The 17,513-nt window shown below is 34.9% G+C and overlaps 1 protein-coding gene across 1 annotated transcript; it reads right to left on the reverse strand.

The window, feature by feature from the left end:
• Positions 1 to 2,952: 2,952 nt before the first annotated feature.
• On the reverse strand, positions 2,953 to 4,474 carry LOC133866445 (LOB domain-containing protein 40-like). The gene is made up of 2 exons (XM_062302976.1): positions 4,134 to 4,474; positions 2,953 to 4,022 (listed from the first exon to the last, which is right to left on the reverse strand). The coding sequence occupies exons 1-2, from the start codon at positions 4,321 to 4,323 to the stop codon at positions 3,352 to 3,354; spliced, it is 861 nt and encodes a 286-aa protein (XP_062158960.1). The 5' UTR covers positions 4,324 to 4,474; the 3' UTR covers positions 2,953 to 3,351.
• Between the last annotated feature and the right edge of the window lie 13,039 nt (positions 4,475 to 17,513).

Below are 17,513 nucleotides of genomic sequence, written 5' to 3' on the forward strand. Positions count from 1 at the left end.
TTTTACACCCCTAATTTAATTTCTTGATTGAACTAGGCCCAATACCCTAAAAAATGGCGAAAACCGTTCACATAAAGCCCAAAAAAGTTTAAATGAAGTCCAAAAAAATAGGCTCAATACCAAAAATAGGCCCAAAAATTATTTTTTTTAAACAAATTTCACTACCCGGTCCAGATAACTGGTTTCACCCGAGATAACCAGGGTACCCAGTCCCGGTTCCGGTTACTGAGTTTCAATAACCGGGGACCCCAGAGCCGGTTCCGGGTTTTGGCCAATAACCAGGAACCGGCTCTGGGTTTAAACCCCTACTCACTGTGACAATTGTAATTGTTGGACCATGGGTTGTCCATCATTTTGTAGTGTTTTGTTTATGGCTCGTGTCGCTTATGACATGTGTATTTGTGGAGCTATTCTTTTGATATGTAATTAATGTTATGTTTAAAGCCTTAAACAAATAGATGTTGTAATGGTTCTTTGTTGCAATTAACAGTTGATGTTTCATAGATGTGTTTTCTGCTATTCTAATTATGTTATCTGCTGCATAGATGTTGACTCTGTATATCAGTTACATATTATGGAGTATGTACCATATGTTGGCTTTACAACAAGTAATCATGCCACTATGAAAATCCTTGCATGTTTGTTAAAAAGAAAAAAAGAAAAAAGGTTGGGTCGTCACAGTTAAAGTATGTGAGCTTTCTAGCATACAAAGTCGATTTGACTTCTAACTTGGCGGGCATTGACGACGTCTTCCACGTCTCTCAGTTGCCGAAGTGTATTCACGATTCCTCACATGTTATAAGCTAGGAGCCTCTTGATATTCAAGCAAACTTGACATATGAAGAGCTTTCAGTGCAAGTGTTGGATCGCAAGGAACAACAATTGAGGACCAAAACCATACCACTAGTGAAAATTCTATGATAGAATCACGACGTAGAAGAAGCCTCGTGGGAGCTTGAACAAGAGATGTAGGATCAATATCCTCATTTGTTTGAATAAACAAAGGTATGATCACTTTATCATACCATCTTTAAATTCTCATTTAGATAAAATGCATGTTTGTAAGTTTATTTAACGACTTAGAATTTGAATCTCGTGGACAAAATTCTTATAAGGAGGGAGGGATGTAACGTCCAAGATATTAATTAAGTGCTAAAAACATGAATTAAACTAATTAAGTGAATAATTAAGTAAAATGTGCAAGAAAAACACTTAGAAAACGTTTAGAGTTGATTTTATGGGTTGTGTTCGGACGGACCCATTTGGTGTCCGAACAGGTTGGGCAGAAGATTCATGTCTGTTGTTGTATCCAGACGGCCTACGGACGGGACTTCAGTAAGTCCCAGTTTTTATGCGTGTCCGGATGGACGATTTAATAGTGCATTGCAAGGCTTTCGTTGGGGATTCTTCTTTAAGCCAATTGCCAAGCAGCCAAAGTGAGTATTTTACTTACTGAGAAAAGATGATATGTTTTACGATGAGAAAATGTTATGGTTTTTTAAATATGAGCCAATGTATTTTAGTATGATATATGCTTGTGATTTACTTTCAATGCCTTCAATTATGTTAAAGAGATAATTTTATGATGTTTATGAGAGATATAAAATGTGTTTGAGAATATGTGGATTGGATTGTATTTTATGTGCTTTATGAGAAGTTAAGAATTCATGTTGTGATGAACAGTTTAAGAAAAGCATGGAATGATAAGAATTGTCTAAGTGTGGAAGCACTAGCATGTACAAAATCATGGACGCTGAACAAAAGACCCTAGTTGAAAGACACATTGGCAAAGCAAGTGTAAGACCAGTAGGTATTCAGTCACGCGGCATCATAAGCAAGTCCTGGGGTTGAAGTCTTGCAGGCACTAGAAAACAAGAAACAGAACAAGAGCGTGCATAGCATGATGATGTGACATGTTTTAGTAAAGTGTTTCATGCTAGACGTATTAGTATGCATATGAGTTTGAATGGGACAGAACATATGTACAGTGATAATTGACTAGATTGCATATGTGTTGTATGAGATGTCATGTATTTGGAGTGTATGTATGCCTATATTCCTCAAAGGTTCGAAATAACATGTATGCATGTGAGGCTGAGTTATGATGTTGATTGACTTGTTGAGATATAATGTTTGGGAGTATACGTATACTTGTAATCCCCAAAGGTTCGGAAGAAATGTATGTATATAACCGAAATGTTATATCGAATATTTTCCTGTGATTTAATGTTAGGTGTGCACATATACTTGTATTCTCCAAAGATTGGAAGAACTATATGCGTGTAACGCGGTAATGTTATATCCATTGTTTTCTTATGATGCCATGTTTAGAAATATGCATATATTATAATTCCTCAAAGGTTCTGTTGAGGATAAATTCCACTCAACCCGATCCAATGAGGAGATAGACATTTAGCAACTACTTCAGGGAAATCAGGTATCAGTTATCTCAGTAAATTGGGATAGGACTCTAATTAGCCCAAGTATAGTTTGATCAGTAGTCCTATCCCTGGTGGAATTGGGATAGGACTTATGGTCCAATCAGATAAGAAGAATGATCAGATCAGAAGTCTAAGAAGATATCAGATTAGAAGTCTAATAAAGGATCAGAGTCCAATTAGAACTCTGACATCAATTATAGGTCTCGATTAGAACTCTGACAGCAGTTCTAGATCGACAAGGAGCAAGAATTCTAATCCAACTTTGACTCTACCTCTTTGCCTATAAATAGGCTCATACCCCATGTATAAACTAAGACTCATTTTTTTATGCATAGAGTATTATTTTATCACATAAGCTAATTTAGGCATTGGATTTTTGTTGTTTTGCAAAATTATTGAAAAGCGTGAAGAACATCAGAAGAACGTGCAGATTCACACTATACCGAAAATTGTACCAACAAATTCAGATGACTTGTATGCACATAAATTGTATGCACATAAAGTCAAAACATTGTATCAATTATTTCCTTAAATATATTAGTATGCCTGTATTTTTCAAAGGTAGGAGAGCTTGAATAGGAATGTATTCGAGTCATCTCACAAATCCGATAAAGATTAAACACAAATTAACTGTCCCTCATCGTTAGTCGTTCATCCTTCACCTGGGCAGCCATTTCTTTCTTCTTTTCCTTTCTCTAACAAGTTATAGAACATGTGTGATCATACCTAGTCAGAAAGAAAGAACCCAATTTGTATCATAATCTTTTCCCTTCACATCTATTACATACAATATACGATTTCAACGGTAACTTCCAAAAATGCATTACAAACGCAAAATTTGTTGTAATCACCATCTGAACTAAACACAGGCCGACCAAAATATAAAAAGAAATGAAAAGAAAAACCCATCTCATCTAAAGCCGCCGCCGCCACTGCCACATGGACTTACTGAGCCGGTCCAGATCCCCACTTCCATCTTACACGTGTCATCATCGACACCGTCCAGCTGTTCCCCTCCCTTTGCTCGAGCCCAGTGGCCGAAGCCCAAGCCGAAGCCCAAAGTCAGCTCCAAGTCCACGTCGCTACTATCGGCTCGCTCGTCGGGCTTTGCCAGCGAAGCCTCCACGGTCTCAGCGGAAACACAGTCAGCCTCTCCACTATCACCTCCTCGACTCGGATTCTGACTATCCCCCAACTCGTGACTCACCGATCCACCGCACTCGTCTTCATTTCTCGATGAGTCGGTCACAATCGCAAACTCTAAAGCACTAGACTCCACTTTCGGCTTCGGCTTCGCAGCAGAGCTCTTGAACCGGCTCCGAGACTTCTTAACCTTGTGAAGCTGATCGGAGGGAACCGCTCTCTCCCTCTTCGACACGTGGCGTATATCGCAGGCTTTAAGCGGTGGGCTCATGCTGCCAGCGGACTCAGAAGAAATCTGCATGATTGGCGCGCCTCTTAGAACCGCTTCCACGGCGGCTTGGCAGAGATGCCAGCTCCCGGACGAAAGCAACCCGGCTGACCCGTAAATCGGATTCACTATCCGCCCACAAGCTTCGTATAGCAAGGATTTCAATATTTCTGTAACCAAAAAATAGAAACAAATAATTCAGAACAATAACAAATAGCATGCTTTCAGCAACTAATTTGGATTGGAAAATTGCCAAAAAAAAAAAAAAAAAGATGGATTACCAGGACGGAGATGTTGGGGGCCGGCATTGATGAGGTTAACGAGGCCAGCGCGACCATAGAACTTGGCGAGGAAGACGGTGGCGTTGGCTTGGGATTGGGCGGTTTTGATCCACTGAAGGCAGGGTCTGATGGTACAACTGTCGCCGCAGCCTTTGCGGAGGACTCGGCAGCCATTACAACTCATCCGCATGATTCCGTGTCTTGTTTGGCAAGCGAGAAATGTGTGGGAAAATGTGAGTGTTTAGAGGAAAGTGAAGGAAGAATTGGGTGGGATTTGTGTGGGATTTTGGGGAGAATGGGGGGTGATGAGGAGGCATTTTTGTAAGCGAGCAGAGGACGTGGGTTTGTAATGGGGGCCGCAGTTGTTTCCGAGAAAACGGTAGTCTGGTTTTTGGGATTTACCATATCTTCTCGCAATTGTGAAAAGTCTTATGTTGCCCTTATCGCCTTGCTGTGTCGGCGGGCTGGCTGTTCCTTTTATGTATTTTGGAGTGTGATTTTTATTTTTAATTTAAAAAAATGTACTTTTTAATGTGGTTTAAATACTTTTTAAGCATTAATATTTTTTGTTTTCAAAAAAAAAAAAAAAAAATTTAAGAAATGAGCATGGTTTATTTAATTTATTGGATAAATTTATATAAGTCTATTCGAATTTGAGGAGCTGTAGATAGACTTAATCCAACTTCAAGTAGAGTCGTATCAATTCAAAAAAAAAAAAGAAAAAAAAGTAGAGTTGTAGAATTCTTATATTCATAAAATTAATTATTAGGTTTGAATACAACAGACCGATTCTAGCCACCTCTTATCCGGTTTCTAATCGCAATGAATGACGTAAAAGACAATTACACATCTGTTTTTCTATTTGTCAAATTATAATTTTTTTAAAAAAAAACCATTAATCTATGTACTTAAATGTATCATATATATATATATATATATATATATATATATATATATATATATATTGTGAATTTATTAAAAGATTTGGCTTATGCATGGTAAAAAAAACTAGAAAATATTTTTAAAGGCCCAGATTTAATTTCGGATTTTTAATAAAAGAAAAAAAGAATGTAAACCGTTAAAAAAATATATTATGATTTTTTTTTTGCAACATCTAAACTAAATCTTTTATTAAAAGGATCTAGAGAAATGGTGTAGTTGGTTTACATGCTTGTCAAGAAAAAGTATTAGATCGTACATAGGGATTTAAACAATTTGTTTAATAATGTTAAGACATCTTAATCATTGGATATGGTTAAACAAAAACCTTACTATAGAGATGTTGACTTAAAAATAAATGATTGTATTAAAAACAGTCTCAGACTCGCAGAACATATATTTCTTGTACGGATTTGAGGTCTTATTTTTTATTCAATAATATTATATACTACACTATTATATTAACTTCTTTTTCTTTTTCTTTTTCTTTTTTTTTACATGTCCACACACGAGGAATATAGGAGATTCGAGGAATATAGGAGATTCGAACTGGCGATCTCCGCTTCCTAAGGCGTACTCCCAAACCGATTGAGTTACTCATCGAGAACACTATATTAACATTTATTAGTGAAACTAATGAGATAATAATAAAAACATTTCTCATAATAAAAATTCTATTAAAACATGGGTGGTATATTTGTTTGTCGATGGCTTAAGAATTAAGATAGTCATTGTTTGTAAATTCTAATAGTAGGAGAGGTTAAGATAGTCAATTGGCATTAAGAAGACAAGCGGCACAATTGTAATTATAGGTAATAGAAGGGACTTTTTTATGAGAAGAGGAAGGCATGCAAATTGGTCCAAAAGTAGGAACGGCACGCAAGCAACACGTTGAAACACGTCCAGTGCTCAGAGTGCTGAGGAGTCGCCACATGGTGCTCCAATCACAATTCACATCTCCCTTCATGTTTCAGAGCCATGCTCCTCAACCCACGTTTAAATGAAATAAAACTCTTTTTCTAGAGAATTCTATCTCACCTAGTTTTTTTTTTTTTTTTTTTTTAAAAAAAAAATATTTATTTTTTATTTTTAAATTAAACAAGTCAGATTTTGATACATAAGTATTGGGAAAAAAAAATATAAAATTAGACGTAGTGGTTTTCTTGATTTATAAATGGCTTCTTTTGATATAAATAATTAATTAAAGCTCTTCTGTAGTAGGTGAAAATGACAATTTCTTCTTGGAGTCAATTTTCGTTCACAACTTAATAGAATTCGTTTGGTTGCCACGTCAGGTGTAATAAAAATGCAAGACGTGTTATTCTTTAATGAAAAATAGAAATATATTAAAAATAGAAATATCTAAAACTATATATATATATAAATGGAGGTGGAGTTGTTGTCGGTTGGGTAACCACCCCTTCCTTTTTTTCTTTTTTTAAATAGAAATTATTTTTTTGTCTTATATATATAAAGAGTAACACATGTCGTGTTTTTATTGGGTCTGACGTGGCAACTAAATGGATTCTGTTAACTCGTGGACGGAAATTGACTCTAGTACGTAAATTGTCATTTTCGCTTACCATAGAAACCTCTTGATTATTTTTAATACCACAGAGATCGATTTTTAAATTAATGCTTTGTTTGTTTCGACATAAAATGGTTTCTATCGTAAAATATTTTCGACGAAATCATTTTCAAGAAAAAAAAAAAAAAAAATTCTCGAAAATATTTTCGGTGTTGTTTGGTATGCACGAAAAAATCACGAAAGGTGAAAATGCAACTGTCGCCGGAATCCGGCAACGTCCGGTCGCCGTTGCTGGATTCCGGCGAACATGTTTGGCCGAATCCGGCTGGACTCCTCCGAATCCGGTCAAATCCAACAGGATTCTTGCCAGATTCGGCTGGCTTCTGGCTATGGCCAGATTCCGGCTATTTTCGGTCGGAATCTGATCCGCCAGCATCCGACAACGATGGCCGGAAGTCGCCAGAGTTCGGTGCTGTCAGTATTCCGGTGGCCAGATGTTGCCGAATTCCAGTGCCACCTGGATTTCAACGACCAATCATTGCTGGATTCCTACAATCGGATATCAAACATGCATACAAGAACCAAGAGTTTAATTTCGGAAAACGATTTACGGTTTTTAAAACCGTAAATCGTTTTCCAAAAATTAAAAAAGTTTTTACGGTCAAACCGAAAATGATTTTCGTTGATCATTATTTTCGTCTCTACCAAATACCGTAAAATGTCGAAATCATTTTTTCAAATTCATTTTACGCCGAAACAAATGGCTCATAAGTTAAAAACTAATCTTTCATTTTTTTCCTAAGTATTATCATGTTTGATAAGTCCAAATTCAGAATTCTTTTTAAATTTTTAATTCATTGCACAGGTAAGAAAAACACCCATTATATTCTTCCCCATGCGCCAACTCATGATCCCAAACCTCGCATTTATAGAGCTTTTTAAATTTTAATAATTATTTTTAAATTGAATGATTTATATTAATTCATCAGTTCACTATTTATCATATTACATTGGAACTCATATTTTCAATTTTTTTTTCTTTTTAATTCATTGCATATCATATGTACTAAATAATTACATAATAAAATTTAAAACACATAATTTAACAATAATGATTAAAATTTTATTTAAAAAAATGTAGATAGAGTTTCTAATAATTTTAAAATATCACAAAAGATACAAAAGCTAAATAAATAAAACACAAGGGAGAGAAAAGCTTAAAAAAAAAAAAAAACAGGAAAACCCTTGTCAGAGTTGGATCTCCTCCCCTCCAGCAGTGAAATAGTAACCTCTCCGGCTCTCCCACCTCCCAAGTAGTAGAGGCAGGAGGCCAATCCCCTCAATTTTTTTTAATTTTTTTTTCTTTCTTTATTTCTGTCTTTTTGTTTTTGGGTTTTCTTTCTTTTTGTTTTTTCAGATTTTCTTGGTTTTATTATTTTTGTAACAGTTTTGACATTGTTTTACTATACATGCATGATGCATGGTATTTTTTATTTATTTTTGGTTAAATGCTTCTTTGCATTCTATGTCTATTTGGCTTACATCTCGACAGAATTAGCATGTTTCATGTTCCATCAACCAGGGACCGGAGGTAGGATTTGAGATTTGGAGGGCCAAAGAAAAAAATAAAAACAAAACAAAAATTACGAAGGTCAAAACTATAAAAACATAAAAAAAAAAATAAAAAAAAAAATAAAAAAAAATTTAATTAATTAATTTTAATTTTAATTTTTTTTTTTTTGGGACCACCTTGGGCCTTGGGGGGGGGGGGGGGCGAGGCCCCCCAGGCACAAGGTGGCTCCGCCCCTGCCATCAACCATTGGTTTTTTTTTTCTTTTTTTTTTTTTTAATTAAGGGTGGATGAAACATACCAACTTAGCAAATCTATACGCAAAATGGATGTCGGAATGCAAAAAAAATAAAAAAATTCTAAAAGATTTAACAAAAGAAGACAAAAGGATCTATTGATAATTGTGAAAATCGAAAAGGACTAGGCTCTGTTTGTTTCACTGTAAATTGTTTTCCGTTGGAATTTTTTTTTTTTTTTATTTTGAAATATGATTTCCATAAAAATATTTTTCGGCATTTAGCGTGTATGGAAAATCACAAATAATTGATATATATATATATATATATATAGACACACACACACACTAATTCAATCATATTAAACTATAAAAATCAATTTTTATTCACAACAACATAATAATAATAATTAACCTAAACACACAACCAAAATTTTTCAATCGCAAAATTTTAGAGATTGTGTGTTAGGACACCACCAAAACCCCATTGAGACCCTCCATAAACACACAAATGTCTCACCGACGACCTGGCCAGGAAGGAGTTAATATCCTGGGTAGACCATATAAAATTGAACTATGACATGATCCATCTGTTATAAGCATATATTATATCTATACTGCATCCATAATGATATTGTCAAATGATATACTGTACTACTGCATTTCTGTATATGTTTTATAAATAACTGAGTTCATTACATATCTAGTACATGCGTATTATTACTTACTAAGTCGTGGACTTATGCTTATATTTTTTTTTACTTATGAAACATGTGTTGTTTTATAGTTGGATTACCTTTAGATGTCGGATTCGAGATGGACCTCGTAACAGTTGCAGCCGTTTGGCCTAGTGATATCGATCTGGTTGTGCTTGAGGACTAATTGCAGAATTTTGAAAATCACTCATGGTAATTAAAATTTTTGGGTGAAGTTGTAGGCTTAACATTTGAGGCTTGATTGTGTATTAAAGTTTAGTTTTGATCTTTTATGTCGATGACATGTATAGTGTGATTTCAGTTAATGTGATGACTTTCAATAGATATTGTGATTGTAATTAATGTTGGTAGAATATTTTATATTTCTGGTGCGTAATATTCTCTTTTTGAGTAGAAGATCCTTGAGTCTTATACATTGTAGAATGAGACTAAGAGACGAATCGTGAAGTTAATTACTGATTAATTAATTTCTTGGGAGCATAACATGAAGTCCTGGAGACGTCCCGATCGGGTTCCGATGAAGCCCCAACGACATCCCAACCAAGCCTTAGCAGTGGCCTGTTGAATTCCTAGTGGGTCCCTACGACGTCCCAACCGAGTCCTAGTGAAGTCCCAATGGTGTCCCGACAAAGTCTTGGCGACATCCTGTTTGGGTCATGGTAGTGTTCCTGTGATTTTAAAATGAGAAGCTCAAACTCGAACAACGATTTACGAAATTTAAAAATAAAAATTATTTTTCAAAATTAAAGAAGAGTTTTTTAGTTAAACTAAAAATATTTTCGATTTAACTATTATTTATTGCCACATCAAACACTTAAAAGTATAAAAAAATAAAAAAAAAATAAAAAAAAATATTTTAAGCGGAAACATACCGAAGATAAATGAAAATAGTAACAAAATTTGTGGATCAATTTGATAATAACGTAGAAAACAAACGATCAATAGAGTAATTTTTTCTGAAAAAAAAAAAAGAAAGAACGAAGACACAAGCGCCCGCGTGGCAAAGAGGCGCGTGGACGGGCAAAAGTTGGGCAGAAAGAACGCCGCCGGTGTTCGTCCACTCCCGGTATTGTGGAATGATAGGGTGGTTTTGATACAAGGTACTGTGGGCGCCATTTGTCTTCGCCTCTGGTTTTTGGGTCTCCCGTGCTTACCCAACAACCGTGGAGCAGACAGTTCGTTCTAGGGACAATTTAGGCTGTAGTTGGATTGACTTTGTGTTTTTTTTCTTGTTTTCAACATTATTTTGGGACTACTTTAATTAGTATTAAAGAAAAGATATTGAGAGAAGAGAAATGGTATTTTACCACTAAAAAACATAACTATTGTCTATTGGTATAATTTTTAATTTTCTTTTTTTTTTTTTTTTAAAATAAAAAACACAAAATAAGACCCCAATCTATTTACATGATTTTATGATTTTTTGTTCAAAAAAATTAATAATTATGTCAATAGTTACATCATAAAGTGACAAGATATCATATATTCTAAAATAAAGTTATAAAACAATATCTCAGGTTTTATAATAATCGTTTTAGGAATCTTCTGTTTGGTGAGGCTTTTCAAAAGGGTTTTTAAGTTAAAGAAACGTAATTAAGATTACTTGTTTGATAGCCTAACCCTTTTTCTAATAGATTTTGGATTCTTTTTTTTTTTTTTTCTTTTTTTTTTTTTGTTGGGGGTAGGGGGTAAAGATTACTTCTTAAAACAGCGGGAAGAGGTGGACTTTTAAGTGCAGCCAAACTGGTATTTTATTTACTGAGCCGTGTTAAGTGGAAAAAGAAAATATCAGATCTAACAGATAGATTTTTATTACAGTTATGGAAAAGGGAAAGGGAAATGCTCAAATTATAATAAGTACATTACAAATGCACAACATTAATGTATGAGTAATAATTAAACATTATTCAAAGATACAATTTTTCACCACCTTGCCAATGTGGCAAGGTGGTCCCCTACCTTAATTTATTTTTAAAGAATAAAAAAAAAATTCAAAAAGTAGTAGGGGACCACCTTGCCACATAAGCAATGTGGTGAAAAGTTGTGTTTTTGGGTGGTATTCAATCATTACTCTTAATGTATATTGAAGGGATTCACATGTGTGGGCTCACCACAATGTGCCTTGGTTTAGTGCACTTGTAATGCATGCATCATCTCCCTACGAAAAAACAATATCTTTTGATACTATTCTGTGAAAGTCTCATAGCATTCATACACACCTCAACAAATATTTAATTAAAGAATACATTTTTATTTTTTTTAATTTAACTCAATTTTTTCAAAGCTCCTATATGATCCGGCTCTTCATTTTACATATACACTTTTACTTTTCTGTTTAAAAATATTATTTATTTATCTTCTTTCACTATTCTCAAAGAAAAGAGAGAATGAGATTAATTTTATTTTTTTTACTAATATAAATCATGCATTGTTGAGCTATAGTGCTGGCAAATTTGTTGAGTATTGTAGCAGCTCAAAATATCTTTAGCTATTTTGACTAGCCCAATATAAAGAGTTTTTGAGAATTTTTTACTTTAGGACTAGCCAAAATAACCTTTTGGCTATTTTGGCTAACCCAATGTAACTGCTCTTAGGAACTATCAACCGTAATTCGTAAATAGGTATTATAGGATTATGGTGTCTTTTTTTTTTTTTTTTTAAGAAGGAAACAATACTTAACTAATGAGCAAATATCATATTTAATATATGTTGATTGGCAATAAGCATATGTTTTTCAATTATAGTAGAACATTGAATATAACAAGAATTTAAAACAAATTGAAGTTTTTATTTTCTATGTGAATTCATCACTCACTTTGTACTTGTTTTCTGAGAGGAAGGAAGAGAGAGAATGAGGGGATGTAACGACCCAAGGAAAAGCGCTAGCCACATCTACGCTATCACCCCAAAATGACTAGTCAATTTGAAACTTTTTCAAGAATCCATTATAAAGCCCAGTTTCACCTAGTAACTAGGCAATGTGAGACTTAACACCCATGAGTATCTTTATAAACTACTCACTCTGTGAACTATTCATCTCTTCCCAATATGGGACCGGGGTGTTACAAACTCCCCCCTTAAACCCCTGACGTCCCCGTCAGGGCCATGTCATGCGGTGCTCTAATACCACATGACATGGCGTTACTAGGTGGCTCTGATACCATTTTTAACGACCCAAGGAAAAGCGCTAGCCACATCTGCGCTATCACCCCAAAAGGACTAGTCAATTTGAAACTTTTCCAAGAATCCATTATAAAGCCCAGTTTCACCTAGTAACTAGGCAATGTGGGACTTAACACCCATGAACTACTCACTCTATGAACTATTCATCTCTTCCCAATATGGGACCGGGGTGTTACAGGGGACGTGGCAGAGCATGCAATAGAGGGTGGCGATCGAGTATGGAGGATGATTGAAATACATTCTCACCTACTATAATACTTTTATGATTGATGGCTCAATGGTACAAAGACACAGCATTGCCAAATGTGAGTAACTTCATGTTGAGTGCATTACGGCTTCGTGCCTTTGAATAACAGCTGATCATATGAGTACTAGAGTTGAACTCTAATATGAAATCACGTCTTTACTGAAGAACAAATGACATTCCACCTACCTACCGCAAGACACTTACATTACTCAAATCCAATAGCGTAGTAATCTAAGTACATCAGGCACAAATCAATGGCATCTTACTCAGCAATACAAAGATACATCGTTGCCAAATGCAAGTAACTTCGTGTCGAGTGCATTACAGCTTCGTGCCTTAGAACAACAACTGATCATGCGATCACTAGAGTGAAACTCTAATATGCAAGTGCGTCTTTACTGAATAACAAATGACATTCCACCTACCTACCGCAGGACACTTACATTACCCAAATCTAGTAGTGTAGTAATCTAAGTATATTAAAGCTCAATGCCTTTAAATCATGCAATAGAAATATACATATCATAAAAACAGCACACACATGTAAACTATGCTATGCATGCTCATGATAGTCTTATTATTCTTTGTGAGGTTTACCCTCTCTTCATTATTACGAGGCTTACCCTCTCTTTCATTATCATGAGGCTTACCATCTCTTTCGTTATTACAAGGCTTACCCTCACTTTTGTAATTATGTTCATGCTTTATGCTTTACAATTCAAACTCTATAACCTATTCTTTGAAAATTATGTTCTTTTCAAACAATAAATCAATCAACATGCATTGTTATCATTCTACCTTTCATAATTCAAATCCCAACTGCAGCACACATTCAAACACTTAAAATCAATTCAAAATCCTTCATTCATGCATCATTTCATAAACATCATTGATATAGTTGAACATAATCAAACTACTCAAATTATCCAAAACATATAATTCAACATACAGTTAGTTCAGATTTGTAAACAATATATATTTTACAATTCCATAATTATATAAAAGTAGTTTTTCTCAGTGAGTAGAATACTCACCTTGGCTGCATTGGACTCACAACTCGAACTCTATATTGAAGAACCCATTGAAGTCTCCAATTATAACATGACCATGCAAGTACTTATAATGTTAGACTATGCTATTGAACTCTATGCTATTGAACTCTAGACTCTATGACACATAAACTACCCGCGTGCTCACACGTCGCGCAATCCGTTTTTAAAGCTAGCTAGGTTCCTAAAGCTATTTTTAGGTTAATGTTTAGGTCTTGGTTCATATTTTATGCATCTAATTATCGGAGTTAAGTTTACTATTTTATTAGTCTACTTATTATTATTAAGTCACATTATCATTGTTAATCCTTTTATAGTTTGTCATTCATTTACTAAGTTAGCAATATATATTTAAGCCATATACATGTATATGTATATACATATACACATACAATACTTAAACCTAATCCATTTGATTACTATATTATTTAGTTTAAGCCTTTACTTTCTATTACCACATGTTTGCTATTGATAGGTTTAACATTTCATTTTAACTATCTTTTACAAACAGCCTCAACTTTATTCCATTCACTTAAAATCAAACATCAAAGATGACCATCACTTCTCACAAAAGTCACTCCATTTGGCACCTCCTTTAAAATCACCATAAACCATAATTCAATCAACTTCCCACAAAGTCTCCCAACTACATAATTAGAAATCTTCATTCTATAACACTTTAACCAATTATTAGTTGTTAATATTACCACCCAATAGGGCCAATAATCACCTATAATCACACCTTCAACATTCATGGTTATTCATCAAAACACAAGCGAAATCCCTCCTTTACTTAACAAGATCAGTCTCCTTTAATTGGAATTACCTTCTACCAATATTCCACAACAGATATCATCAACAATTAACAATCCATCATTAGGTTAATAATCAACTTTACTTCAAAAACCCAAAATTAAGACCACAAGTGTAATACCCCAAATTTTTATTAGACAACATATTTTTTTAAAACAAATAAAAATACCTATGTTTATTAATTAGTTTTTATTAAAAAGTAACTCTAGTTAATTTAACTAGATAAAAGTTAACTATGGGTTAACTAGATTTTTTTTTATTTTAACTCAAGTTAATAAACTTAACCCTTAAGTTTATAAACTTGCTGAGCAAGTTGTTTTTTTTATATTAATTTTCTTCTTCTCTCTTCTTCCTTCTTTCTTCTTTGTTCTTCCTTCTTGCCGAGCACAGTTCGAGCGAGAGAGAAGACAGTGAGAGAGAGAGCTCAGAGACAGAGAGATTGAGAGAGATCCAGTGAGAGAGAGATGCGAGGGATAGAGAGGGAAGCAGAGATCGGGAGAAAGGGAGAGATACCGAGAGGGAGAGAGTGGCCGGGAAGAGAGGACCCGGTGGACCCAGAACCCAGGGAACGCCGGCGGTGCTATTTCCGGCGGGCCAGGTGTTGTTCCGGCCGAACCCCGCGACCCGTGAGCCCAGAAAAACCCGAGAGACCCGAGAACCCGTGACTCACGACCCATGACCCATTGAACCCGACGGCTTGAAGTTTGGTTTTTCCGGCGATTTTCGGTGGTTCCAGTGACGATTTCCGGTGGGTTGAAGCAGAGGCGAAGTCCGGTGGCCGGAGAACGCGATTTCCGGCGAGACAGAGCTGCGTTTTCTATGGGTCGTTGGAGGAGGCGATTTCCGGCGAGAAATCAGACCGGTTTCTCTGTCTTTCTCAGTGATTTTCCGGTAGCTTTCTAAGAAAGTCCTCTAGGAAATTTCTTGTGATTTTACCTCAAATTGTTGTTGCTTGCTTTGTCGTTCTCTATTTTGATCTAACTGATTTTGTTGGGTAATTTGATGAATATTTCTTTGTTGATTATTGATGGGTATTTCGGTTGTGTTCTTCCCTGTTTAGTGGTTACCCGGGTTCCCTGTTTCGACAGTGTGTGTGTGTTTGGATTTTTGTGGGTTCCGGTCGGTAGTCTTAATCTTGTGGTTGTGAAATTGTTGATGGATACTATGATTTGGGGTTGAACCCGTGCATTTTGGAGCTTTGGGTGTTTTGGCCGGTTAAGTGTTATTCCCCTATAGAGTTTCTAAGTTTAAAATAGTATTGTTCTTATTCTTGAGGGCTGATTTTGGATTGGTATTTAATTAAAGAATAACAGATTCTATGGGGGTTTTGCTGACTGTTTTGGTGTTTCTTTTTCAGTTATGGTATCTTTGAGAGTTAGGTGTTGGTATTTGGATTGTTCTAACCAAATCAATTGATGAGTTTTATTGTTGATTGTTCCCTGTTCTTGATTAATTGTGATATGGGGATTTTAGAGGTGTTACGGTGCAAGTTGGATTTGTGTAGCATGATGTTTCCTGTTTTAATGTTGAGTTTTGCTTCTTGTGAGTTGAATATGAGTTTTGGCCTTTGAATGATTATGAGATATTTTATTTAGAGTAGCCGAGTGGGTGTATTGAATTGTGGATGATTACTAGTAGTGGTTTTGTTGGCATATTTTATTGTAAAGGATTATTATGTTTTAGTAGGATTCTGGAACAATTTTGGAATAATTTTGGAGTGAGGGTTTTGGATTGGGTATATTGGATTCGATGTTGTTTGAGGAATTTGGTGAATTGGTGGGTAAAATAGTTAAGCTGATTCTTTGGCTATGGGTGTTGGCTGTGATTTTATTGAAATTTCTTAGGATTGAGGATTTGGTCTATTAAAGTAGTGATGCTGATTCATGGCTATAAATTATGCTGTAAATTGGATGGAGATTTTGTATATAGAATATATGAATAAGATAGTTTATTTTAAGTCTTAGAAACTTGAAATATCATAACGCTCCTCTAAATTCGTCCTTGTGTTTTATCTAGGTAAAAAAAAACTCGACCCTGACGCTAATGGAAAATCCAGGTAAGGGGATACAACATCGAAAACCCCCAACAAGATTTTATTATAAATCTTTTGAAAAAGTGTTGGGGAATTTTACAAAGCGTTGATCATGTAATTTTAATGCGAAGCTTTTATTGCTCATATATTATTATTCAAGAATTTTGTGCATAAATTATAGTTATGAGTAAGAGCATTTTAAAGTTATGATTTATGCATAATTAAAGTTATGATCATGAGCATTTCAAAAATTATGAATTATGCATACTCAGAGAAATGATAAAGAGCATTTCAAGACATGATTACAGAGAATTCCAAAGTATATGACTCTATTTAAGAATACAGTTTTGAAAGAAAAGAGAATATAAAGTTTTAAATTCTGCACATGACTACAGTTATGATTGCGGCTCATACAGTTTTGAAGCAAAGTATACAGTTATAGCGGATCCTACAGAATTACAGAGAAACGTTCATGTGCAGTAATTGTTTAACCTTGAGGCACTACTACAGTTAGAATTGGTACCCATAGGGTAGCATGGCAAGCATACCGTAAATCGGTGTGTGCTACCATCCGAGGTTGGCCTTCACCTAGGGAAGATCCCCAACCCGGCGACTCTTCTCTGTGACGACAGGCTGAGTCTATAGGTCCTTTGGACAAAGCCAACGTGCGCCGCTCACGGGAATTGGCGGTGTAGAGTCTATAAGGGGTTAAACCACAGAGAAAGGATTAAAGAGAAAACTGATAAAAAGAAATTACTGGATCATAATAAACTGTCATTCTCATAATAAACTGTCATTCTTATATCATTATTCATAATCTACAAATTCTATTAAATTGTTCATATGCTATGCCACCTGTTCTAAAACAATACATCTCATGTTATGAATCATGCCTTAATATGTGTTTCTTATAAAACATAAACAGCCTAGCATAACACTTCTCAGACAATTTTCATAACTTGAATCTACAACTTATATTCAGATTAAAATCACATATCATATTCATACTTTTTAATATACTTAAAAATACTCAAATCACCCAAAATAAATTAAATCAACATACAATTG

This window comes from Alnus glutinosa, chromosome 4 (assembly GCF_958979055.1).
Source record: "Alnus glutinosa chromosome 4, dhAlnGlut1.1, whole genome shotgun sequence".
Taxonomy (NCBI): Eukaryota; Viridiplantae; Streptophyta; class Magnoliopsida; order Fagales; family Betulaceae; genus Alnus; species Alnus glutinosa.

Coding starts and splice junctions, on each gene's coding strand:
- LOC133866445 (XM_062302976.1), bottom strand. CDS start 4,323: ATGCGGATGAGTTGTAATGGCTGCCGAGTCCTCCGCAAAGGCTGCGGC. Junction 4,023..4,133: donor CCCCCAACATCTCCGTCCTG/GTAATCCATCTT, acceptor TTTTGGTTACAG/AAATATTGAAATCCTTGCTA.